The sequence below is a fragment of the Arachis ipaensis genome, chromosome B3 (genome assembly GCF_059453495.1).
Source record: "Arachis ipaensis isolate K30076 ecotype BB chromosome B3, ASM5945349v1, whole genome shotgun sequence".
NCBI classification, from domain to species: domain Eukaryota; kingdom Viridiplantae; phylum Streptophyta; class Magnoliopsida; order Fabales; family Fabaceae; genus Arachis; species Arachis ipaensis.
This window is the reverse complement of record NC_142438.1, coordinates 139,911,690-139,939,556: the sequence shown is the minus strand read 5'-3', so window position 1 is coordinate 139,939,556 and position 27,867 is coordinate 139,911,690. Positions and strand designations below refer to the sequence as shown.

The 27,867-nt window shown below is 34.2% G+C and overlaps 2 protein-coding genes and 1 non-coding gene across 3 annotated transcripts; 1 reads left to right on the top strand and 2 right to left on the bottom strand.

Annotated features, from left to right (window-relative positions):
• Positions 1 to 8,366: 8,366 nt before the first annotated feature.
• On the bottom strand, positions 8,367 to 9,443 carry LOC148572615 (protein FAR-RED ELONGATED HYPOCOTYL 3-like). Its single transcript, XM_088506541.1, has 2 exons — positions 8,571 to 9,443; positions 8,367 to 8,483 (listed from the first exon to the last, which is right to left on the bottom strand). Exons 1-2 carry the CDS (start codon positions 9,441 to 9,443, stop codon positions 8,367 to 8,369), a joined length of 990 nt encoding a protein of 329 aa, XP_088362667.1.
• Positions 9,444 to 15,614: 6,171 nt separating this feature from the next.
• TRNAS-AGA (transfer RNA serine (anticodon AGA)) lies at positions 15,615 to 15,696 on the bottom strand. Its single transcript has one exon. It is a non-coding gene; the product is annotated as a tRNA-Ser (tRNA).
• Positions 15,697 to 24,808: 9,112 nt separating this feature from the next.
• Positions 24,809 to 26,821, top strand: LOC107631872 (zinc-finger homeodomain protein 9-like). The gene has a single exon (XM_016335443.3). The coding sequence runs from the start codon at positions 25,631 to 25,633 to the stop codon at positions 26,753 to 26,755; it is 1,125 nt and encodes a 374-aa protein (XP_016190929.1). The 5' UTR covers positions 24,809 to 25,630; the 3' UTR covers positions 26,756 to 26,821.
• The last annotated feature ends 1,046 nt before the right edge of the window (positions 26,822 to 27,867 follow it).

Here is a 27,867-nt window from a genome sequence, read left to right as displayed (position 1 = left end):
AAAGGACAAATAGCCAAGAAAAAGGTTTTCAAAAAGATCAAGGGGATTTTTCAAAAACCAAAATCAGAAAAGCATGCACACAATAAGACAAAGAAAGGTAACTTAAACCCTTATCCAAAAAAGGGGGTCTTTTTTGTCAACCTAAACCCTTATCCAAAAAAGGGTATTTCTACAAATATTTTGTTTACGGCCTTAAAAAGCCAAGAAATCAGCAGACCACCACAACATAAAAAGAGTTTAAAAAAAGAGGGGACCCACAAGCCGGGCCCCATATAGCCACAAATATTTTTAAAGAGTATCACCACCAGAGCCGAAGGGAGTAGTCGGATCACCACCAGAGTCAGGGAGAGTAGTCGGAGCGCCATCAGGTCCAGGGAGAGAAGTATCCATAGGAGCCGGAGAGGAGGTTCTGTGAGCCTTTGAGGAACTCGGAGCATCCTTGGAACGAGGAGGGGACTCCATTACCCTCTGCCCCCGAGTCTTCAAATCTGACTCGGTGACATATTGGGGAGAGGGAGGAGAGACTATAGCCCCGTCAATGACGACCTTGTCCGGATCCAAAGGTGAGAGATCCAGGTCGGGAGCAAGGACTCCGACCTGTTCCTTAAAGATCTTCCATGCTTCCTCGGCCCCGTCAGCAATAGAGTCCTCCAACTCGGTATAGTCACTCCGAGCCTTTAGCAAATCTTTCTTCACCACCACGAGGTCCTCAAACAAGCTCGCATAACTCTCCTACGCCTTCAGCCTCAGGCCCTCCTCCATGTTGCACCGAGCTTGCAACTTCCACTCACTCTCCTGAAGGCCATCCCTTTCCTCCTTTAATTTGGCGACCTCCTCCTTCAACGCCCTCTCATGCTCCTGATACATGAGAAGCCTCCCCTCCAACTCTTCGACCCTCAAGGTTGAACCCAGAGAGCTAAGAGGAGTCTTCTCAAACATATCAAGGAACTTTGTGCATACCCCCGCCGCCTTGATACTCTCCTGAGCCAGAATAGTGAGGTGGTTCCGAATAGAAACATCATCCATACCTATGCGGGTATGGGGATAGATGTATTTTCGAACAAATTGAGGTGCATCCACCTTTGCCTCACCTTCAAAAGAAGAGCTAGACTCCAAGGTCTTGTGCTTCTTCTTTTCTGGCTCAGGGGAGGATCGGGGAGGAGGGGACGGCTGAGAGGAGGTTGAAGAAGAAATGACAATAGGTCGGTTCGGGGTCTCCAAATTGTGAGGAAGGGGGGAGGAGAAGGAAGAGGAGCGTTAGTTACCCTGGTGCCGCTAACCCTGGCACGGGACCTTGCCTTGACCTCCTGGACTCTCTGGTAAGACTCCCTGGAATTCTTCTTCGCCATCTCTGTAAAAAAACAAATCAGTAGCCAAAGAGTAAAAAAAACAAGTCGGTAAAAACAAGTCGGAAACAAAGTGAATAAATAAAAGCTACCTAGTTGTGTCTGGACAAAGGTCGGCGACCCCTGGAGAAATTTTTTGGTATCCAGATATGGGGTCCTCCCCCACACTTCTCGAAGGAACCCCACAATGGCAGCATCCACCTCATCTAGATCATCCAAATCATATTTCTCACAGAGGGAGGCCTCCAGCCAGTACAGAGGAAAGAGAGGAAAAGAACTATCGTCTAAGAAGAAGGGGTGGTGACCCTCTACAGCTTGAACTTTGAAAAAATAATTTTTGAAGTCATGGAAGGATTCATCAAAAAGGGTGAAGATTCTCCGACCTTGTATATCTCGGAAAGACACCCATTGTTGCTTATTATTTTGCCCACTGAAGGGCTTGGTCATGTGAAAGAGGAAAAATAAAATCCTCAGGGACATCGGAAAGTCTAAAGCATGGCTAATAAACTGGTAGATTTTCAGAAAACCCCAGGAGTTGGGGTGAAGCTGGGTAGGAGCAACTCGGCAGTGGCGTAGAACGGCAACCTCAAAATCAGAAAAGGAGAGAAAAATGCCCAGGCGGGTGATCATACTCCCATACATATAAAAGAAATGAGGGGCTACTTCAGAAGTCCTCCCGAAACAAACCCGGTCTTCCGGACCCGGGACCACCAATTCATACTTCGGCTCATCCTCATCAGAGGTACAAAGTCTATGATGAGTGCAGAGGTTGGTGATAAAATCGGTGTCAACCATAGGTTCCTCCCCTAGGACCGTGACGTCAACCCACTGGGCAAGAATTTCTACAGAAGACATTGTTTCCTAAAGGTTGACAAAAACCTACAAAGGGAAAAGAAAAAGATCAAGAACAGGGTCCCTAAGGGGGCATGGAATCAAACAGAAGCCTACAAAGTCAACTCCTCTCTCTAAAAAAGTAAAATCATGCAAACAGAAGCATTTCATAAAAGAGAAGAGGAGAAAAGACTAACCTTTGTCTGGAAGTAAGGTAGAGGAAGATGAAAGCCTTCAAACAAAGAATGCCCCACGAACAGATGAGAAGATTTGAAAAACGTAGAAACGAAACAACGAAAGAGAGGAAAAGTATTTATAGACACGTTAGGGGCATAATGGTAAAAACAGAAAGTGGTCATTAATGGGTGCACCGTTACCAAGGTAATTAATACCTACGCAAACCTCTAACGGACGCGACGTTTGATTAGACGTAACTGTGAAAACCAAAAGTCACGAAAGCCACGTCGGTTCCGAACAATCACCTCGGTTCCCTCACAAGTCGGCTACGACCCCGAGTAGAATACTCGAACCCAAGTCTCAAAAGAAATTGGGCTCGAGTAGGGGCACTGTTCATACCCTGGCCCAACACTAAGGCCCAGGTCCAAACGAAAAGACCCAGTCCAAAGGATTGAGCCTCACCCCACACCGATCTTCCCCTAAAGAAGTCGGTTCTCACTATGACTTGCTCTAAAGAAGTCGGGGACGAAGATTAGCTGGCAGATAAACACTCACTCAAATGAGTAACTGCCCCTAAGATCTCTCAACCTACTTCCAAGAGTCATATCCCAACTTCCCTAAGATAAATGGACAGTTATCCACCTTAAAAGGTGGAACTACTTCAACGGTGGTTATTGGCTCACCACTATAAATACACTGACACTCCTCAGGTATCTCTAAGTCCCAATACTCTCTAGACCTGCTTACGCCCTTGCTGACTTAGGCATCGGAGTGTCTTTGCAGGTACCACCCCCCTTCACTCGTATTCACAAGTCGGACAGAGGCCCTGAAGACGCGAATCCGCCCGAAGGCTTCCCTCCACAAACGATTGGGCCAACCCAACGAGTCCAGCCCAATAGTCTCCGGTTACCCATCGTAACAGACACCATAACAGAGAGAAACTTGGGAGGGCATGTTTTGAGTTTTATCGTCAAGGGCATAACCGACTACAAGGAGAAAAAGAAAAAGGCAATTGATGGCTGCCTCTTTGCCCTGATGATAATTTATTTTCATCTTTCTAAAAATAAAGGCAAGAAGAGGGCTGAAAGACCGCCAAAACCCTGGATTTCCAACTGGAGTAAGGAGCAGTTGGACGAAAGAATGACGGCAAAAAGAGAGGAAAATATGGTAAGTGAACATAATATGTTGGGTGTATTTTATTTACCTGAATGCTGCTAACTAAAATTTCTAATATTTCAGGGGATTGTAAAGATGGCGCAAACAAGAGAGAAAATGAAAAAAAAAAATAAAAAAGAAAAAAAACAAGAAATCAAAAAAATAAAAAAGGAAGGCAAGTTCAACATCGTCTTCGAAGCAAGAAACAACTGATAGTGACAGTTCTACCTCTGAGTCTGAGACTCAAGAAGACTCAGAGGATTCACCAAGAAAACAACCCAGCAAAAAGGGAAAAAAGTAAGTACCATACTTGGGTGTATTTTCTTTATCGAGTTTGGTGTATTTTGTGGAACCATTTGGGTGTATTTTGTTTATGAAGTTGGGTGTATGTTGTATATTAAGTTGGGTGTATTTCATTTATTGTGTTGGGTGTATATTGTCCATTCAGTTGGTTGTATCATGTGCATTCATTTGGGTGTATTTTATATCTTTAGTATGTTCTAAATAATAATTGTTTGCCTTCCAGAATGGACTACAAAAAAGGAAGAAGAGTCAAGAGGATGAGGATTCTGATTCAGAATCTGAATCAACTGATGAGTAATGTTCTGAAATTATTACTCCTTTCTCTTGGCTTAATTATCAAGATTTCGTGTATTAACTGAAGTGTCTCTTATTAACTTATAGAAGCGAAGAATCATCACCGGTGAAGAAGCAAAAAAAAAGAAAAAGACACAAAGAACACCAAAAAAGTAAGCACTTCTTTGGATAATATTCTGTGATAAAATTAATTTTTTATTTCTGATTCATACTTGTTTTTTCCACCCAGAACACAATCCAAAAAGAAAAAGGTTGTTGTTGAGCATTCATCTCCTGAAGAAGATCAATCCTATGATGGGTACAGTACTTCGTAAGCTATATTACCGTCTATCATCATAATTATTTTTGTTAACATCTTCTTTTATGAATGTAGTGACAGATATGAAATAGAAAGTGAAGATCTAGATGAATTGTTAAGGAAAAACAATGAAAAATCTACTGCAGAGGGGTATGTCTTCTTGGGGTGTATATTTCAGATTTTAGTGTGTTTTCTTTGCTAATAATTGTTTCTTGTTTCGCAGGGAGAAGGAAGCTGACCTGCGATCGACAGAAGGTCGCTATGTCTCCTCTGAAACATAAGAAGCATTATTTAATAAAATCTTGTTATCATGATTTACCTGTATCATATTTTGTCTGAATAACGTGAAATCTGTTTAGAATACCGGACGTGAACTTAGGAAGTGATGATCCTTTCTCTCAAGGACACACAGAACAAAGTAGTGTAAACAGGCCGGCAGAGAGCATGTAATTTATCTTTCAACTAACCGTTACTTTTGTTCTTTTATTACCTTCTACTTCTAATTCTGTATATATTTTTTTTTAGAAAAAAAAGCCCTTTATTCTTTTATTTGAGAAAAAAAAAAGGCAAGAAAAAAAAGCAAAAACTGCAAGTATGTAAGTTCTCAAAAAACAAAGCCTGTCTTCCTTTTGAATTGTTCGGGTGTATTTTTTGACTCTCTTTGGGTGTATTTTAGGTTGAGTCTGGTTCAAGAGTCAGCCAGTGAGCCGGCTGATTCGAATATAATGGTTGTGAGGGAAGAGACACCGTCAGAAGCGCTTGCAATGTGAGTTTTTCAAGAATATTTCAACCTTATAACCTTATTATTTTCAAAGGCGTTGTTAACCTTTCATTTTTCTTCTTGTTTAGAGTTCCGATTCAAGTTTTCGTGCCAGTGTCACAAACAATCACCGTGCTGGAATTTGAAGAAACACCTGAGACAGATTTTGAACCAACCCCTCTGCTACAAATTGAAGGAACTACAAAAACGTAAGAAATAGTATTGGGTGATTATTTGTTTAGAGTTTGGGTGTATATTGAGTTACAGTTTGGGTGTATATTTGCTTACAGTTTGGGTGTATATTGTTCCTGAATAGTTTTTTTTACGCCATGATTAATTTTGTGTAACTGTGCAGCACTCCTGAACTCCCCCAACAACTTGAAGAAAGCACAGCCACACTTCCCCCAGCTCCATCTAAAATGTAAGTTCATCAGAGTAAAATCAATGTATGGGTGTATATTAGGTTACAGTTTGGGTGTATATTTGCTTACAGTTTGGGTGTATATTGTTCCTGAATAGTTTTTTTTATGTCATGATTAATTTTCTGTGCCGTGCAGCACTCCTGAACCCCCCCCCCCCAAAAAAAACTTGAAGAAAGCACACCCACGCTTCCCCCAACTCCATCTAAAAGGTAAGTTCATCAGACTAAAATCAATCTTTGCTTATCATCTGTATATTCTTACTCTTATAATACGTTATACATGATCACGCAATTATCCAGCCGAAGAAGACGCTGCTGCGCTGATGATGATGGCACGGACAGCATCGTATGTTCCTAAAATAGATCAAATGCCATCATTCAGCCTGAGCTTCATTGATTCAAGCCAAGAAGAAGCAGCAACGCAGGAGGGAGCATCAACGCAAGAGGCAGACAGGGCAAAAACTCCAGAAACTGCAAATTTGCTAGAAAAATTAGAGGATTTGGTACAAAAAATAGCAAGTAGTGCAGCGAAAGAAGAAAGTAAAAGTCCACAAATTCAAAAGGAGACTGGCGGAGAAAGTTCTGGGAAGTTTGAAACTCCTGCGGGAATAAATCAGAATACGGGTGATATGAAAGAGAAGTGCTACATCTGGGCGACGCGAGTGAAGACATACGCAGATGGCAGTACTAACGAGTTTGACAACCTGTGCACTCTGATTGCCCAAGACAAATACATTTTGAATAGAATGCACCTTGCATCGCTCCAGGCAGGAAGTTATATAGAATCTGAGGTAATATTAGAATAACATTAATATTTTAACACCAAAATTAACTGCAATGTTTATTAATGTAAATTGATTTCGGCATATATTTCTAGATTGTATCTGCCATATGCCTCATCCTCAACCAGAAAAATGATAAAAGGTTTCAAGAACAAGTATACTGTCTCCCCCTGATATTGTGGTAAGTGTTACTTCTACGATTTTTGGGTGTATTTTCTGTATTCCTTAGGGTGTATATTCTCTGATCAACGGGTCTGTTTTTGTATTCATTTGGGTGTATTTTTTACGTTCAATTGGGTGTAAGTTGTGTAGTCATTTGGATTTATTTAAAGTATTCACTTGGGTGTATTTTCAGTATTTCATTTGTTGTTTCACAATTGTTGCAGAGCATGGCCGTTTCGAAGCACCCAAACGGGGAATTCATATCACCTAAAACCAATAAAAAATTCAAGGTGGAAGACTACCCAATGTTTATTCCCTTCATAGATGGAAAAAAATTAGCTTCGCATCGATATGTGAGTTTTCATTTGTAAAATTTGTTAGTACCGTTCTTTACTTATATGCCAAATAAAATAACACACTGTTGAAATGTGACAATCCTTCAGATTTTTGCACTTGTTTGCTACTCAGGCCATTGGTGGTTATGGGTGATTTATACAACAAAGGGGAGATTTTATATACTTGACCCGCTACACAAGAAAGCTCCAAGTGATGAGAGAAAGCAGCTTAATAAATTCACTGTAAGTTGGCTCTGTGTTCTTTGTTTTAATAGATAGGTGTATTTCAATTCAATATAAGGTGTATGTATGTTTTGCTTTGGGTGTAAATATGTTCTCTTTTGGGTGTATTTCATTCGGGTGTATTACTGATTTGTTTTGTTTTTTAAGGGATATGTAATTTTAAGAATTAGAGCATATACCGACGGGGCACCTCTGAAGAAAAAGGAGAATGAGTTGGAAATTAAAGCAACATACGTTAAAATCTCAGGCCAAAAATCAAGGTATAAATTTGTGACTCTGAACATTAAACTTTCCTAAATGAGATTTGTAATTTATTTTCTTCGTTTTCAGCTATGACTGTGCTATTTACGTTATGAAGTGGCTTGAGTTAATTGAGCCCGAAAACATTAAAAGGGCGAAGTATGAATGGGATAATTGGCCACAGGTAACTGTCTTTAAAACTATATAACTCTGTATTACTTTACTGGAATTAATATTGTTGTTTAAACAGAATATACTTTTTAATTGTAGGAGGAGGTGGACCACTATAGAGTAGAATATGCTTCGCGGATACTATTCAGTGAAATGAATAAAGAGAGAGATCAAGCAATTAGAGTGAGTAATGCAATAAGACTGTCCAAGCCATCCTCAGTATTATTGAGTCCATTTTGTCAAATAAATTCTACTAATATAGAAACTGAGTAATCTAACTGCTAGCTAGTTTGTAAATTGAACAAATGCTCTAAAAATTTTCCATTTATAAACAACTTCTATTCAATAAATTTTTTTTCCATAGTTAAACTGTCTGTGCTGTTAAACTGTCTGTGCTGTATTCAAAAGCTCTGTATTACAGGTGGTAAAATATGAAGGAAAACAGCAAGGCAGATCTAAACACAAATTATAAACTTTTACATCGAACAGAAGTTTAATATACACCCAAGATTGCTTAAATATACACCCAAACTGTCTGTGCTGTATTCAAAATATATGAATTACAGGTAGTATAATATGAAGAAAAACATCAAATCAAATATACACCCATAACCTGCGATTTTTTACACCCAAAGAAAGTCGAATATACATCCTGAGATCTACCCCCCTGATGCTTTGAGCCTAAAACCCTGAACCCTAAACACTTAAAACCTAAACCCTTACCCCTAACCTGTAAACCCTAAAAACCTAAACCCTAAATATATGTATCTATATGTAGAATGTGAATCACAAGAAAATTCAGAAAAATACACCCAAAAGAACAGTGCTTTTAAACCCATATTCTGTAACTATACACCCAAAGAGTTATCCCCTGCTTCTGGTACCCTGAACTGATAATTCATAACATGTCTTTGATATTGGCTGGAATTTGAATTCACCACTGATGCAGCATCAAACAAGTTTATCTGAATATAAGAAACTCACATATTAGCTAAACTATTAACGAGAAAAATAAACTCAATCACCACAAATTTAAAGAACATTACTTTTACCTCGCTTAAAACTTTCGTTTTCTTCTTCTTTGTGGCATTTGCAATCTGTTTGTCCAACTTTGAACCTAGCCTATTTTTTGGACGTCCTCTTATTCGAATCCTTGGCGGGCTTTGAAGCTCGTTAACGGATTCCAAGTTGGCATCTTCGTGGGATAAAGAAGATGTCCGCTTCCTTTTGGCTTTTAATGATTCCATCTCAGCCATGACGTTATCGTACGCACGGTGCAGAATTGCAGTCAGCTCCTCCGATTCGGATGCAAATTTGCAAATGTTTTGCGAACGAAAAATCAATTGGTCAAACCTCTTGCTTCTTGGCTCCAACAGTGGCTCGTCGTGGCTGCTCTTGATGTGTGTGTGTCGCCTCTTTACCTTCTTGCTCCATCGTTCCAGTATATATCTCGCTGACACTTGGCTTACTTGTTCAAAGCTTAACACGCTTAGTGCGTGACGGCATAGTATCCCTCTCGACTCGAATAATAAGCATTGGCATTTTACCTCGGCTGCAACTGAGTCGTAAGTAACCACAAACTTGTTGAATATTGAGCTGGAAACTTGTTCTCCGACTTCGTATACTGAATAGCCTAGAGCGGAATTTGTTAATCTGGTGATGCAATTCGCCTTTCTTCTGAATTGCGCTTGGACTTTCCTAAACTTTTGATGAGTGTACACATCTTGAAACTGAGCTTCAATGGAGGATTTGGTTGCACACGGTATGACCGTATGAAAATCTGCAGCATCTGATTCTCTCTCTGCTTGCTCCCGGCTTCCGAGGCAATTATCGTATTGTTTGACGAACTGAATAAGCGAGCTGTTCCGGGTGATAAACTTGTTAAAAAATGAATGCATGCTCTCGCTCCTTTGTGTGCTTCTCATCCCTATCCAGAAGTGATGATCCAGATAGATAGGAACCCATATATGACGGTCTTCAGACAGATCTGCAGAATACACCCAAACACAGACTAAAAATACACCCGAAAAAAACATGCAATTTACACCTCTGCTGCAGATTTTTAACAAACATTACCTGAAAGCCACTTGTTGTCCACAAGACTAAAATTCAGCAGAAAATCATTCCAATTCCTATTGAATGAGTCTTTGCTATGAGAGTTCCAAACAACTTGGCTCATTTCTTGTTCAATATCTGCATGTCCCTTGTACCCGTTTAATTTGCTTTGTATCTTCTTCATGATGTGCCAAATACACCAACGGTGAATTGTTGTTGGCATACAGGCCTCTAAAGCCCTTTTCATTGATGCGCATTGATCGGTGAGAAACCCTTTCGGAGCGTTTTCTCCCATGCAACGAAGCCAACATTCAAATAACCATTTGAATGATTCAATTTCTTCGTTTTTCATCAAAGAGCATCCGAGAAGTGTTGACTGACCGTGGTGATTCACTCCGACAAAAGAACCACAAACCAAATTATACCTGAAACAAATTACCATAGTGCAGAATGCAAAATCATTAGGTACACCCAACAAATGCTTCGTATACACCCAAAAAACAGCCAATATACACCTCTGCGGCAGATTCATAAAAATACATTAATTTAGCATCATAAACAGGGATAGTTTGTTACCTTTTTGTATTGTAGATGGTGTCAAATGAAATAACGTCTCCGAAATACTCAAATGCAGCTCTACTTCTTGCATCGGCCCAAAAAGCCAGCTTAATCGATTGATCCTCCTCGAGTTTGAGCTCAAAAAAGAAATTCTGATTCTTCTCTTTCATTCTTAACAAATATTTCCCGAATTCCTTTGCATCTTGTTGTTCGGAAACATTCCGCACTTCCCTGGTAATGTAATTCCTCACATCCTTTTCGATAAAATTTAACTCGCGGTGACCCCCGGCAGCCGCAACAAATGATTGGTAGGTTTTGCTTGGTCTGATACCGGCCTCCTCGTTATTCTCTATTGTACGACGAATGGACATGCTTAGTTCCCTGTGTTGTTTGAGCATCTCTGTTTTACTTGGACAGTAGGGGTGTGAATGATCCAGCACAACCTTTGAAATGATCCAAGCACCGACATCCTTCAATGTGTGTATATAAATTCTTGCAGGACAGTTTAAACCGGCTGTCGGATTGGTCTTCTCGGTCGGAGATATTTTAGATTTTCATTTTCCCTCTCTGCTACATGTAATCAATTGATTCTTAATCTCGTTTCTCTTCCTATTTGTGCTCCAAACTCTTGTAGAAAAACCTGCAGCCTTGGCGTAGTTCCTGTAAAATTTTTCAGCATCTTCAAGAGTGGTAAAGGTCATTCCAACCTTCGAAACAAACTGGTCATCAACAACAGAGAGAGGCTGCAGAATACACCATGTCAAAAACTAAAAATACACCCAATCATGTCTGATATAATACACCCGAACCGCAACAACTCAACTAAAATGACAATAAAAGTCATAAACTGTAAATACACAGGCTGCAGAATACACCATGTCAAAAACTAAAAACACACACAATCATGTCTGATATAATACACCCGAACAACAACTCAGTTAAAATAACAGAAAAAGCAGTAAATTGTAAATACACCCACACTTCCCGTAAAAATACACCCAAAAAAGTTCTGATCTACACCTGATCGTCTGCTATACATTTCAGATAATTAATCAAAACTAATACATTACATTCAATCCACAGATTTATCTTCATGCATTATTTTGACAGTCAATGTTCACGAATTATTCACCTACACAATGCTATACAAATTACTGCAACAAAATTCATAGTAATCCTATGTAAATCAAACCTCGGAAACTTCGTTAAATTCAAATTCATAATCCACTTCACCTGGATTTAGCTGACAATCTGAGGTTGAATCATCCATTATCTTTAAAACGACTTCAAACTTTGATTTCAGAAAACAAAAAATCAAATAGAAAACGAAGCTGGAGTTACAGAGAGAGGAACTAACGTAAATGACGAAGAAGAAACGAGTGAGAAAGGAGGGAAAAGAACGATCGAAGAAATCAGGGGAAGTTTCGCGAGAAGAAGAACGAGCAAATCTGTGTATAACGAAAACGAAGAAGGAAACAAATCTTTTAAATTTGGTAGTTAGATAAAAGCGGGATCTCTAATATAGCGCGTGTATACAACGTAACCCTTGGAGCGCGTTTTGGATTTTATTTATTAATGAACTTGTAAACCATACAAGCTCACATTATAAAATGATTAAAATAAAATCGGAAGTAGAAGAAGATTATAATATTAAGGAAGCTGTGACATTCTGTTTGTAGGCCCAACTTTTGCCTTTTTCGTTCAAATATTCTGACCATTTATACGAGCCATCGGATTATCAACAAACTTGATCTCGCCAATTAGACAGAACAAAATAAACTCCACGCTTCAAGCTGGATTAATATTTTTTTTATTGGACTTATTGGGCTAATATTATTTATTTGGTCATGAACTGGACTAATATTCTTAACTCCTCCATAATTTTGGGCCCAAACCAAGAAATACCTTCACCCAAACACGTTTTCAAATAAGCAACTTGGATTGTTGCTTAAGCAAGTGTGGAGAGTTACAATCGGTGTTTTGTGTATGTAACAAGCCAACAACCCATTATCCAGCATCATGCTTTTAAATAAAGCTCAGATTAACCAATTCTTATTTTAATAATTACAAATGCATTAAAAACTTAAACTTAACATATTTGAATGCTCCGAAAGGTACAGAGGGACGATTGCTACTCTTATGCTTAGCCACACTATTTGATCATGTATAGAAGTTATTGGTCTTCTTCACTATAGTATTGTCCAATACGTCAAATTTTTTTAGGGACGAATATTATGAACTAAAGGGAGTATAAGAATTAAGATATAATAATGGGAGTTCTATCAATTTTAACCCTTTTCCCCCTAAAATGTGATCAAGAAGCAAAGCATTGTTCAATCTGGCAGGATCTATACCATACTTGATAGTTCATGCAACAAGATATTTGAATCTCATAAACCATGAAAAATTAGGTATGATATGGATGTTTTCGTTGCACATCCAAGATTGCTAAACTTTTCCATGGATAAAGCAAATAACTAATAAGCACCAAAATAGTTTAAAGATGAGGGGGATATGATCTGTACAAATTACAACTCAATTTTGCTTTAACTTTGCTATATTGCTCTTTTTCTCTTTTATGTGGTACTGTTGTATCTCTATTATTTTAAGACACGCTGAGCCTTATGGAGCTCACTTTGGTTCAAAACAAAATTTACAAAAGCACACTACTTTAAGACCATTCTTGAGATCTGAGAATCTAACAAAGCCAATATGTTTATATTTATATAAATTGGAAAACATATCTTATGTTACTTTGGGCAAATTTTATACAACGTTCATAAACTAAGTGACCTTCTATTGTAACATTAATATTTGTGAAAATATTCTATTTGCATAAGAAGAAAGTTAATAAATGGAGGGTATTCAATAAGTATATTAACCTTAGTATGGTACGTAATGGTACCACATGATCCAATTTTTATGACCCCACTGTATATTTTATTCTATTTGCAATTGAAGTATGTGCATAGCATTTGATAACATCTAGGGATCAGCAAAAGTATTGCAAAATATTAAGCATTAGATTTTAGACATTTTTTTTGGGTATAGAGATTTTAGACAAATTTATCAGTGCAAGTCACTAAGACTATTCAAAGGAAGAATCAAAGCATATTCTTTTACGGCATGAGGCTAATTACTACAAGACATGAAAGAAAAAAACATATCAAAAGGCAGCTTCAAACCTTATCAAGGAAAAAATATGAATAATGGAAACTGGAAAGCAACTAGTCATTTAGCTCTTGCACTTTAATTGGTATTTGCAAGTTCTTTTACAGGGAAAAAAATCTAGAAGGATAAACTATCTCAAGCAATAACAATAGCTATTTATTTTACTAGGAACGAGGCCAATCATCACCACAGTTATAATAAAGTGAAGAATTTATATTCTTTTAAACAGTTTCTAGTAACATGTGATATTCGAAGTTAAAATTATACCAAAGAATAAACTTATTATTAGAAAGCCCTTGGCAAATTAATTATAATATAAAGATTAAATTAATAGCAGTACTAACAAAGCATAAAGATAAAGATTGAGGGCAAGAAAAGGGGTAGTGGTCAATTTTGTTTGCCTGGTAGATAGCTTGGAATTCTAAAGTGAAGAGAAGGAGATATTAGAAATAGCATAAAGCAGTAGTTTGTTCCTTTTGGGGGCTGCTTCTGTTCCTCCAAATTCTATTCTTTATATGACTTGCTTGCTACTGTAGCAATCTTCTGGTTCAGGGTGGGCCCCTCATAGTTCTTGTCTCCTTGGTCATTATTCTAATTAAAAGCAACTAATCATAACTTTCCTTAATAACAAAGGAATGGTAGTTTACCATGATAACCTCACACATAACCAGTTTTCATATGCAAAGAAGAATTGTGTTTTTTGTCATGAAAAATATATACATTGTTTCCTTGTTTAACTAGGTATTGGCTAAAAAAGATATATAAGCCATATTTGTATTGAGGAGAGGCAAATGTTAATACATTCTAAAAAAATATAAGGAGTATAATATTTTTTTAAAATTTTAAAATTTAAACACTAAATTTTAAACTATAAATTTTAAATTTTAAATCTTAAATATGAAATTTTAAATTTTAAATTTTAAATTTGAACTATTAATTTAAAATATAACAAATAAAAAAATTAAAATTTGCTTAATTAACAAAGAATATAGCATTTATTATTTAGTAAAAAACATTTAAGAATCAACTAATTAAAGAGATATAAATAGTTTTTTATAAAAAAAAATATCATTTATTAAATAACCTCTTATATACGAATGAGTATAAATAGATAAAAAAATTTAGAGACTAATATTTTTATTAAAATTTGGCCAACACTTAATTATCAAAAGAAAAATAAGTAATTCTATATTATTAGATAGAATCTCACACCATTAAAAACACTAATAATGACTATAAATCACAAAATCTGCTGCCCCTAACACTCATCTAAATAGATTATGCATTATTCTATCAAACAATAGATAACATTCCTCAATATATATTCATTAGTTTATGATTATTTAGTACTTTAACATGGATAGATGCAAGCATATAAATAGTGTGATGTGGCAAGAATCCAAGTAATTGGGTTTCGCATCTTTTAGTAGACAAAAGCAGTATATGATAGTGAGTTAGGCAAATACATTTGAACAAAGATACCTGGCTTCTCAAGGGTATTTCTAACAAACCCTTTATGCAATCTTGTCAGATCTTTCAATAACAGCCTTAAAATTATAGTTTGGTTTAGTTAGTTAGTTATATATATATCAGGCTTGATAATGATTCGAGCTGAATCTAAAAATTCCAATAGGGTCCCTCCAAGTTGCCTTAAGTTTCGAATTGAGACATAACTAACAAGCTTCTATCATAATTCATAAGCAGAAAGAAGTTTCTCTCCATAGCAGAGAAAATAGAAAATGACGTTTAGTCCTTCTTCTAGAATACATATCCTTCTTGTTCTTGTTATCTGCATTATGTTGTTATCAGTTCAAACAGAGAAAGTGTTTGGTTTGAGAAGTTTAGAACTTACACGCAGACACGGCAAAGAAGATCACAGGTTTCTGCATGAGGATCAACATACTACCCTCAAGGCGAAGGCGAAGGGGAAGATGAATTCAGCAAATTCGAATGGTTTTGATCCGAATCAATGGAGCAAAAGAAGAGTGCGAAAAGGATCGGATCCTATACACAACAGGGCCTAACGCTTAAAGCAGCATCACCAAGCTAGCATACGAGGTAGTGAGAAAATAGATATCAAAATGCTCTGAATAGGTTGTTTTTTTTTTTTTTAACTTTTTTTCGATTTCAGTTGGAGAATTTTGTCAATAGAGAGAAATGTATAGTGAGCTACTAGAGAAACCATTTTACAGAGCAATTCACACCATACAACATCATGTATGCATGCTTCCTTCAATTTTTCTTGTTTGTTTTTCTTTCTTCCAATATAATATAGTTTTTTTTTTTCGGATCAGGCAGTTGGTAAAAATTAACGTGGTCGGCAGGATTCGAACCTGCGCGGGCAGAGCCCACATGATTTCTAGTCATGCCCGATAACCACTCCGGCACGACCACCACATATGCTTTAATTAATTAAATTTTTATTTTAATGTTTAAGAATGAAGATTTATCTGTATTTGGGTCAGTCCAAATGTTTGCCTCAATGATGAGTCTGTTGCTTATTTTGGGCCTTTTTTTTTTCATGAAAAGAGGCCCCATATACTAATCTACGCTGATTCCCAAAAATAAAAAATAGAAACTTCAATTAATTGATAGACTATGGTGGTTGTGTGCAGCTGTATGGGTGAATGACTAAGGTATTTAATACAATTTCCTTAGGGGAAAAAAAAAGAATCTATAAATACTTAGTTCACCTCAGTAATTTTATACTTGGGAGAAAATTATACTAAGTAATACCGAAAAAAGAAAATTCAATATCTTACAATTTTTTTTGGGTAAAGAATATCTTACAACTTTATTTTGCTACTCAAATTAGATTAATGAATGTCTATAATTTAGAGAAAAATCAAAAGAAAAAAGAACTAATCTTCATATATATGTGAAATTGATTTAGAAGGGGGGGGGGGGGGATCCATCAATTTATTTTGTAATATATATATTTGGAAGAAAAATTATTATGGATCCTGAAATTCAAAATGAAGAGTATCACAAAACAAAATATGATGTGATTATGCAAATATTCTGTACACCATAATAACCTGATAAATCTTATCCTTTTGAAAGTTAAAATCTCTTTTGTCAGAAGATATTTTGTTTTTCCCACCCTAGCTTAGCTTGATCTTATCTGCATCCGTTATATATTTGTATCAAAGTTCATAAATGCCTTTAGGTGGATGCTGATCCACCCACATTTCCAATTTAACTTTGCCTACACATTATCTCTTCACACATTATTTTAAAAAAAAATTATTTTTGAACCAAAGCAAATGGGTCTGTTAATTTTGGGTCCACGTCCCTTAAATTGTATGCATTTGACCTAAGGAATCTGGTTCTGTTTGGAGTAATTGAAAAGTGTGGTGTCTCTCTCTCTATCAAAGCAAGCTGCAAAATATAAATTGCATTTTGGGTGTGTCAGTGAGTCCTTGATGTGTAGACTTAGCAAAATACATGGTAAGGGCATGCTTCACTTAATATAACATTCAATTATTGCACAAACCCCATGTTGCTTGTCTCCTTTACCATTTTATTTATCATTTAATGTTATAACCCTAAACCATATAACTTCAACTACATCACACTCATTCCATGTTGCTTGTCTCCTGTATCCAATTTTCCCTTTAACCCCTTCATAAGCAAATATACCTAAACACTTGTAGTTGTACCCATATCTTTCTTTTTCTTCTTCTTCTTTATATAATATTTAACCCTAGCCATATAACTTTCACGGAATTAATTTCTCTAAAGTGCACAATTTGATAATAAAATGGAACTAAATATTTAAGAGCTGCTTTTTAAAAAGCTATTTAGGAACTTATATATAGAAAAGTTATCTCATAATACTATTACTTTTTATTAAATTTTTAATATAATTATTTATTATTTACGTTATTTTTTAAAAAAAAGCTTAATTAAATTGTTTATCCAAGCTGAACCTAAGTCACTTTGAAATAAACTTCTATGCATATATTAATTATCTAAAAAATAGTTAATTCTTTACCTATTCGTTCAATTTATTATTTCATTCTCTTTAGAGAAATCAAATCCAACTTCAACACAGCTTTCTCCGTCTTTTAATAACAATCCATTTATATAAAAGTGATAAAGAAAATATTAATGCATTTAAACATAGTTTATGTTTAAATATGTTAATTTTTCAACATAATTAAATAAGTTTTAGATTTATGTAAGTGTATATATGATATGTTAAAATACTGATTAGCAAACTGAAATAATACTGATATAGCAAAACGTGTTATATTAACATTTAACGTATCATAGCATCAGTAATTATGAAAAAAAATAATGACAACAATTAAAATATATATATATATATATATATATATATATATATATATATATATATATATATATATATTTTAATTTTACTATAACAAAACCAAAGACATGTCACGTGTTTTATAAGAATAAAAAATTACTTAAGTCTTTTTCAATGTATTATTTAGAACAGATAAATAATTATTTCAAATAAAAAAGAATATGTCAGTGACTAACTAATTTAAATTCTTGGTAAGCAAATATAGCTAAACACACATTGTCTTTTTTTCTGTTGGTTTTGCTTATGCATCTAAGAGAGAAACTTGCTCTTTTTGCACAAGTAACTAACATTTCAGTCCTTATCAATTCAATTATTAATGGGGCTTCTGAAAACCTGAAGATTAGAAAGGAGGAGAGGGTAACATAACTTGCACAAGTTAAGCTCTATTTTGAGAGAAACTCACTCATTGTAATGTCCGTGTCCTAGTACTTTGTGTCACTCACTTCATCCATCTGCGCATGCTTCTTTGAATCATGACAAAAAATAAAATCAAAATAAAATAAATTTGTCAGAGTATTCCTTCAATTCATTGAGAAAATGTTTTGACCTTAATACAGAGAATAAAATCGAATTCTATGCATAGCTTGGAGGTTAATTTTTTTGCATATTGAAAAAATTTTGGTGTAATACTCAATCATTAGATTTTATAGTGTTTTTTAAAATTGTGGAAACAGTATAATACGCCCCCTTATATTGTATATTTTAATTTAAAATATATAATATAAGAGGAGCATATTGTCAATATAAGGGGAGAATATTGTACTGTTCTCACAATTTTAAAAAACACCATAAAATCCAATGATTGAGAATTACAAACGTAGCTTGGAGCGCTCTCAGCCTCACACCATTAAAAAAAAAAACACTTCTCTTTGATCTTCTTAGGTGTGTGATTAGACTTCCATTAGGTAGGTAATTACTATTATCCATCTTTTCTTTTCTTTTCTTTCTTTTTGTAGTTCATTATTCAATCAAAATTAACAATACGGCTTAATTTTAAAATGTCTTATCAATTAATATAGTCACAATATTTATGTTACCGTTCACCAAATCATAATTCACAAATGCATTATCTTTGTGTTTTGGAGTCTTGTGTAGCATGCATTATACATATAGTCATATAGGAGCAGCTAAGTTTGAGCGTGATAGAAAAGATTAATTGGACTACCATCACTATGATCAAATCAAATTATTTGCATCATACCTAATGGGGTATTGGAATGTTGTTGAATGTTGATAGTAGCTAGGTATATATATTATAAGACTAAAGTGATAAATAAATCATTGAAATTTTATATTTCGAATGGATTAACTTAAAAAACTTTTTAATAAAGTCTTTTATGATAATAGATATAGATATATTATTTTTAAATTATTTCTATAATTAAAAAAATTAATTTAAATTAATTCAATTTGTCAACGTTTATTATTTTAAAAACCTTATTAATATTTTTTTAAGAATTAATTTATCTAAAAGTCTATATATAATTATATCTATATCAATCCCATGAATAATAGGGACACACATTAATATTGTTTATATACTTGCTTGGTTATTGAAGAAATTAAAACGTCGGATATTGTTTTTGCTCAAAAGAAACTAAGACTTGGCATTTGGTAATTGTCAGTTAGAATTTGATGATTAGTGTAATAATGATTGTCTTTCAGATGGCTTGCGTCAATTATGGAATTAATTATCATTTTTACCTATGAAATTTGTTAATGTCCACAAATTTACTCACGAAAAAACCAAATTCAAAACAATTATTTATGCATAGAGAGGGAGTATGGCCTCATTAGATGGCAATGGTTTTATAACACGTGGTGGAACATGAAAATTGGTTCTTTAGCAGAGAGGGTGGCCCTGGTTGCTAATGAAGATTTTGTAGTTTAGTTAATAATTATGAGTGAACTTAAGTTTCATATAAGCACGCAGCAGCTTCTTATTATTTGTCAAATTATTATGCATGCGCAAACCCGAAAAAAAAAAAAAAAGGTAGACGTCAACTGTTACCTTTCCCATCACATCAAAGTTTTGCTTCTCTTTGATGCTAAAGTTAATGGTAATAATAATTAAGTTTGACAAAAATACATAATGACCAAGAATCTCTTCGATTTAGTTAATTATAATAATGCATGATATTTTTTAATGAACCAAAAAAATGAAAAATAAAAAATATTTGCCCGCTTGAACAAATTTTAATTTAATTTCCACTTTGTCTTTTATTTTTTTTTTTATCATAAAATCTAACTCGACCGGTGGCGGAACTTGAAACAAAATTTTGAGGGGCCACATAGAAGATGATTGTCAAAATGCTTTTGATATAAATCTCATTTAAGATAAGCTCGTCTAATCTCATCTCTCTAGTTTGGGTGATATTGCCAAATTTAAAGCCGTTTTTTAAGGTCTCGTTCCAAAAAATTAAGGTCAAACTCATCATATGTAATTTTTTAAACTTTTGAAGGTTGTATCTCACTTTTTTCGTGATTCATTAAAGTAGAAGAACTACAAGTGTTAATATTATAAAAATTATATGTTCTCCTTCTTAAATATTAGCATTCCTCTTAAAAAGTGCATCAATTCTTTGATTTTTTATTATTATTTTATATAAAAATTTGAATATATATCCTGTAAAATATGTAAAGAAGAAGTTAGAAGGACAAATATTAAAATTTATAATATTTATTGAAATTTTTTTATCAATTTATACAAATACAATAATATTAATACTTATTGAATATTTTATTATTTTTTATCATATAAAAAATTAAATTAAATAAATAGTAAAATATAAAATAATATTAAATTAAATAAATAAAAAATATTTATTTTTTTATATTTGAATTTAAAAGTAAAAAGAATATTGCTTATTGAATTTATTGGGTACTTTAAGTCATAATAAAATATTTAAACCAATTGAATTATTTTTTATTTTTTGAAAAAATATTACTAATTTTTTTATAAAATGTTTGGGAAGCATGGCCCCTTGTCTGAACTAAACTCCGCCACTGAACTCAACAATGATTCATATATAAGATACCTGTAAATTAAAGATTTATTACTTTAATTTTGTTATTAGAAATATCTCCACATTTTCTTCCCGCCAAAATAGAGTGCTAGTTTTTTATTCAGGCATTTGCCTTATTAGCTTGATTATTGTCAAATAATTCTGACTATATTTACGTGTATTCTAATTACAATTATACGAAATGTATATTAAAATCAGCCACAAAAAATAATTATTAATATAAAATATATATTAAAATATAAATATATATTAAAAATAAATTAAATAATATATATTTATGTTATTTATATATAAATATATTAATAATTAATTTTTTTATATAAATATTTTTTTTATTTTAATTATTAAAAAAATAATAAATAGGTCTCTTACTTTTTGTCTTTCGGACATTTTTGTTCTTAACTATTAAAAAATATTTTTAAGTTTCTGACCATCACAAAATTTGGACGAATCAGTCCCTCCGTCCAAATGTCTCTGTCAGGGACTGATCCGTCCAAGTTTTGTGAAGGTTAGGGACTTAAAAAATATTTTTCAATGGTCAAAGACAAAAATATCCGCAGAACAAAAGGTGAGGGATCTATTTGTCATTTTTTCTAATTATTATTATAATTAGATCAGAGATCAATACAATATTATCCGTATAGTCTTTATATAACATACGTATATATTATTTATTATGCTGCTAGTTTTCCCCCACAATAATATACATTCGTGAAAATTATTATAAAATATATTATACACACTTTTTTCCCTCGTCAGTTGTCACTTAAATTGAAAATGATATGAATAATAAAGTAAAATAAAATAGTTTCGTACTGGGTAGTAAGGATTATATTGAAAGTTGAAAGTTTCTCCTTTAAAATAGTGGTGACAGTAATATTTTCTTGGCATTAATGATGTAAAAAGGGCTCCTGGTTGCAGCATAGCACGTACATTTGCCTCTGCTTCTTCACTGTGTCGGACACTGAATCATCCGTGCTATCTATCTTCTCTTCCCAAAAATACATTTTCATTTCTTACCACTGGACATAACCACCATTCACAATTACTTTCTCAATTTCACAAATTAATTATTCCTTAATTATTTATATAAATTTTGTAAAGTAATAGGCTTTAGGATTTAAAATAAATAACTGTGAAAAATATTGTTCATCACTACATCAGTTATACAGCTAAGTTTAGTTTTGTTGTTAGGGTTAGGATTATTAAACCATTTGTCACTAACTATATCAATCATTTTTATTTAGCTATGAATTTCGTTTTTCAATTGAAGATTAATTTAAGACTTTACGGTAACCATTATCGGAAAAAAGGGAGGAAAGTATTGATAATTGATAATATATATAGTTGTTGTTCTGACTTATGCCTAGGCTGCCTCTTGATGCATATATATGTCTCTCTCTGTGACCCTATCTCCAATCCAACAGGTCAAAAATTAATTTACTATAAATTTAAGTTTTATTTAAGAATTTATCTTTAGTTACTAATAAGTTATTATATATATAAAGTAAAATTTAAATCTCAACATTTACTTAAAAAAAGACTAATAAACTAATCACTAAACAACTAACCCAACTTTATTATATATATATAATATATGTCCCTATAATCATGACAAAATAGTGAAAAACATACCTGTCACAAATATGGCACACTGCACTCACCTATCAACTCAAATCATTTTCATTTTTTGAACATTGTCAAATTTAATTGTATGATTTTGGGCATGCTTGCCTTAGCTTTGAGTTTGATATATATCATTTCATTTCTGGATATGGCTGACTATTTATTCATCAATTATTTTTAATCTTATTATACGGGATCCTAAGTTCCAACCTTAGCTTGAATATCTTTTCATACACCCCCATCCAATCTTGACTGAGAAATGGTAGGTCTAGTATGAAGATTCTAAGGAGTTTGATTATTATTGGAAGGTTGGTGAAATCACCGACACAAATATGAAACATTTTAATGGTAGCCGAATTAATTAAATTGATGACGGTATGCACACAAGGATAATTAATTAAAAATCATCTTCACCATAAGATTAGTTTCACAGTAAAATCATGAAATGCCATATATACACTTAATTCAATTGTGTTCACATGATAAACATGTAAGCATATTCTTCGAATAATAATTGATAGATCAGATTTTTTCTTGTTATAGGTTGTTGTTCATTATTTGTCACATTAATTCGATCTATGAATAGAGTAACGAATTTGCAGCTACTGACCTGACATTATTTGTCATATTAGTATGTGAATTAACGTCCACATTACCAATAATAAAAGGCAAGATTAGGGTTCCAAATTAAATGCGTCGTTTGATGATATGGTTGGTACATATATAATAATTCATATTTTTCTATATTTAATTACTTAAACATTTGTGATAAGTAGTGCTTTCGTAGTATCAAAATTTATATAACAAAATTTAAAATTTTATTAGTTATTTACAAATGTTAAATAACAAGTGTAAAAATTATAAACAAAAATTAGTTTCACATTAGCAAAAATAAAAAATAAATAGTTTATAAAATGGGTGAATCATTAAAGTGGTGGCCTTCTAGAAACTTCGCTATTAGCAAGCCTGCGCTCTCGAACATAGACTCCAAATAAAACACGGACGAAAGTATTTTAAGGAGAGACTAAATATTAAATTTCGCAATAAAAAAATATTAAAATAAATTAAAGAAAAAAACTAAACTTATATATAATTTATAGAAAAAAAAAATTGAAGTTTGAGAGGGCATTGTCATTACCTCCTTTCCCTGTATGAGGAAATAAAATAAGCTAGCACAAATTATTGTTGATTAAGGAAGCAGCTTTAATTTGGTTTAAGAACTACCTGATGCTCTCATCATGAGCAGTAATCTTAATTAGCGACTAGGGTTATAGTGAATTTTATTATGAAATTATTATTAATTTGAAGCAACAAATGACCCTTCTAACAATAGAATTCTTAGAGAGGGGTGGGACAAAAGCTGAGCAAGTAAGCATTAATATTCACAAAGCAAGATAGTAATAAGGTTTTTGGTACATTTCCGAAATACAAGTCCCTTTCATGTCCACGCATATTGTCGGCCGCAACAACAAACTGAGGGAAATGCCTAACACTACTTAATACAGATCTAGATGATGATGATGATGATGATGATGATGATGATCAAGTAGCTAAGCCAAGTCCTAATTGCCACATGTCCAACACGCCTCCCACATGTTGGTCAAGATGTTGCCACCTGTCCAACACGCCCCCATGTGCTGACTTTCTACCTGCAAAATCCACCTACCTATCATTACACCAAATAATCCCATTCTTAACAAAAATACCAATATTTTTTTCATATTAAAAAAAATCAGCCTAAAAACTTTTCTCTTTTATAATTTAAAACATATATATACTAAATTGAATGAAGTTAGATTACCCTACCTTATAATATTCATGTGCCAAAAAAATAGGATCATGCTACTTGGGATAATTTCATTCCATGTTATTAAAAATGGCCAGCACATTACATTGTACACGTCTGATTCATCCCATGCTTGATAAAATTCAAAACTTAAATATATGGAAGACTGTACAAAACCAAAGTATAATGTCTGGAATCTCCATGAAAAGAATTGATAAGGTGAGTGAAGAAATGAATATATTGAGGTAAGGTTTTGTTGGGAAGGAGCAGCAAAGCGGTATGTTAGCAGAGAAAGAAACCAAATTCCAGTAGAGCCAGCTGGGCTCAAATGGTCTTTTGGTACTATGCTGTAACAAGACTTGTTATCAATTATGATGATCATAGTCCAAAGGTACACACATTTTTTATGTGACTTCTTCAAATTTCTACTAACTTATTCTTGATTTAACTATATATCCATATAATAAATTATTATTTAGTTATGAATGTGAGTAAAACATTAGCATGATAATATCATTATGGTTCAAAATTTCATAATACCCTTTTTAAAATAAATTATTTTGAAGACATTTTAAAATTTAAATAAGTTAAGTTGAAATATATTAGTATTATTATGAGGAAAAATGAATAATAGATGAATTTGCATCCAGTAAAATAGCACCACGTGGACAATGAGCACATAGATACAGGCTTTAAGACTCATCTGCAGGAGAGACACTGCCTCTTGTGTGAATCAGTGACCTCATCGAATATATTCTTGCCTAATATTTTCAGACAAATTTATTGCACTCAACTAACACATGTGATTGTAAGAGGAGCAGCAGCAGGAGCAGCAGAGAGAAACGGAAACCAAACCCAAAAAATAAGTTACACATACAGTGTAATTATTAATAAGGTGATGATGGATAATCAAGATTCAATTTTAGCACCCATGAATGACTTGATATGGCAATTGACAACAATAGTTACACAAATCTCCTATATTATCTCCACTAACCATATACTTACATACCACTCATAAAGATGTTTCCAAAACCTCAATTTAGATTTTCTCTACTTTGCATCCCAAAAGCATCATGTTTAATTGTTCTCTTTTGTTTTGTGTTCTCTTCTCAAATCATTAGTGGTTGAGATTTTGGGACCCCCCTTCTCTTTTAACAATACATGGCTGTATCCCTCTATTCCTTCATAAAACCTCAGATTTTGTCATCACTTCACTATAATAACCATCATCACCACCACCCTCCTTCTCCTTTCCCCTCCTTCCATAATCATCATTTTCCCGAAAGAAAAAACCCTTAACCCCCCTTTAGCCCTTTTTCCTGCTTTGTTTTTTTGTTTAATTTTAGTCATCTCTTTCTTCTCCCCTTTCAAGTTTCAACCCTGCAATATATTCATCCTTCATAAAATAGATTGGTTAAAAGTTTAAACCTGTAAAAAGAAAAAAAATCTAATTTTCTGTCTCTCCGTGTCTCTTCAAAAACACATTTTTTTTCTCTTTTTTATCTTTCTGTTTCTCTCTCTCTATATATATATATTCATAGCTTTTCAGACATGGACTTGACCTCAAACAATACCCACACCTTAGATTCAGATACTAAAACCCCACCACCAACCCAACCCACCAACACCAACACCCTAAAGTCACTATCTTTAACCAACGGCACACACAACAACAACCACCACCGCCACCAGTCCACCACCAGGCCTTCTCCGCCGTCCATGGCGGTTATTTCCTACAAAGAATGTCTCAAGAACCACGCCGCCAGCATAGGTGGCCATGCACTTGACGGTTGCGGCGAGTTCATGCCTTCCTCCTCCACCAACCCCACCGACCCTCGCTCCCTCAAGTGCGCCGCCTGCGGCTGCCATCGCAACTTCCACCGCCGTGACCCTCCAGAGCCTTCCAGCACCACCACCCCCACCTTTTTAAACTGCTTCTACTCCCCGTCCACCGGCACCACCACTGCACCCCCACCGGCGCCGCCGCAACCACTCCCTCATCGCGGCATGAGCCAAAGTACAAGCCCAAGCCAAAGCTCAAGCCCAAGCCAGAGCCCTAGCCCGATGTCAAGCCCTTCTTCACCGCCACCACTGTCTCACGTGCCACCACCACCACCACCATCAGCACCAGGTTCTTACCACTCCTCCGCGCCGCACATGCTCTTAGCTTTAGGCACCGCGTATTCTGCAGTTCCTTCAGATCACGAGCACCAACACCTTCACCGAAACTCCTTCAACAACAGCAACAACTTCTCCCCTGTGGTTCTCAACGCCAACAGTGGCGGCAGTAATAGTAATAGCAGTAAGAACAAGAGGTACAGAACCAAGTTCAGCCAAGAACAGAAGGAGAAGATGTACAGATTCTCTGAGAAATTAGGTTGGAGAATGAACAACAAAGGTGATGATTCTCTTGTTCAGGAGTTTTGTAATGACATTGGTGTCCCTAGAGGTGTCTTCAAGGTTTGGATGCACAATAACAAGAACACTTTCAACAAGAAGAGATCCTCTTCTTCCGAACCTCCTCTTCCTCCTCCTGCTGCTGCTGGAAACAACCACATCAATGATCATGATCAGAAAATCAATGCTACTGCTGCTGCTGATGGTAGTAATAATAATAAGAATGGAGATATCAATAATGTTGTTTCTCATGTTCCTATCAATGCCTTGTCATCTTAATCTTCTTATCTCTCTGCCGAGAAAAACTTAATTAGCATTTATTATCATTTTTGTTTACTACTAGTACTCCTTCCCCTCTTTCTTTCTCTTTTCTCTTCTTAATGTGGCTAAGGCTATAGGAGAATATAATCCACTTAATTATTATTACTATTATCATTATGTCATAATGTTTATTTTGCTGTTCATAGTCTAAGAAATTAAATATAGATGAATTTCTTCAGCTGCATAGTGATGGTGGTGGTGGAGGTGGTAGATAGGGTAATTTTGAAACATTAGTACAGTAGTGTAATAATGAATTTCATCTACTACTGATTTGCTTGAAGCATGCACCTCCCAAAATGCCCATACCGCTTTGTCCAACACAAAGGCTTTATCAATTTTTGTCTTTATTCATTTATGGGGATCTGCTACTTTTGCAAACAGATAATGCTTCTGCCTTCTTCACTTTCTTCCTCACGCGTTTGCTGCATCAGGTATAAGTATAACTCTAACCTCTTCATTATTATTAATAACTCTTAATTTTGTTTTTATCATGCGCGTTACTCTTTCTCTCCCATTAATCATATGGAAAATGACATTAACCCCATGTCATTTAATTTGGTCGTCTCTTCTTATCTTAGTTTTATTCTTGAAAGCGTTAGTGCCATTTTGTTTGTATACGAAAGGAACAACCATTATCCTATTTTCCAAAAATAAAATAAAAACGGGGGAAGGAGAATAACGACATTGCCGAAAATAATATTAAAGGAAATGTCTAAAATTAGCTTATATAACATAATATTTATTATTAAAATAATTAATAAAATAATTTTATAATATTTGAGTTGATTTTTTATTATTTTTTAAATATTACTGTTCATCCGTATGGATCATTATTATTATTGATGTTTTTATTTTAATTTTTTTTTCTGTCTATGCTTAGAAGGCAAGCAGCATGCTTCGACTAATTAATTAATTAATGGAATTTGGAAAGTAACGGACGAAGTGCTGAAAACTAAATCTGCCACCTTTCCATATCGGGTTGGTTCAATGATGCGGCAAGATTTGTTTGTTTCCTTTTGTTTTTAAAATTTAATTAGATTGTTAGAATTAGATAAAGATTATGTCATTTT

Coding starts and splice junctions, on each gene's coding strand:
- LOC148572615 (XM_088506541.1), bottom strand. CDS start 9,443: ATGAGAAGCACACAAAGGAGCGAGAGCATGCATTCATTTTTTAACAAG. Junction 8,484..8,570: donor AAACGAAAGTTTTAAGCGAG/GTAAAAGTAATG, acceptor TCTTATATTCAG/ATAAACTTGTTTGATGCTGC.
- LOC107631872 (XM_016335443.3), top strand. CDS start 25,631: ATGGACTTGACCTCAAACAATACCCACACCTTAGATTCAGATACTAAA.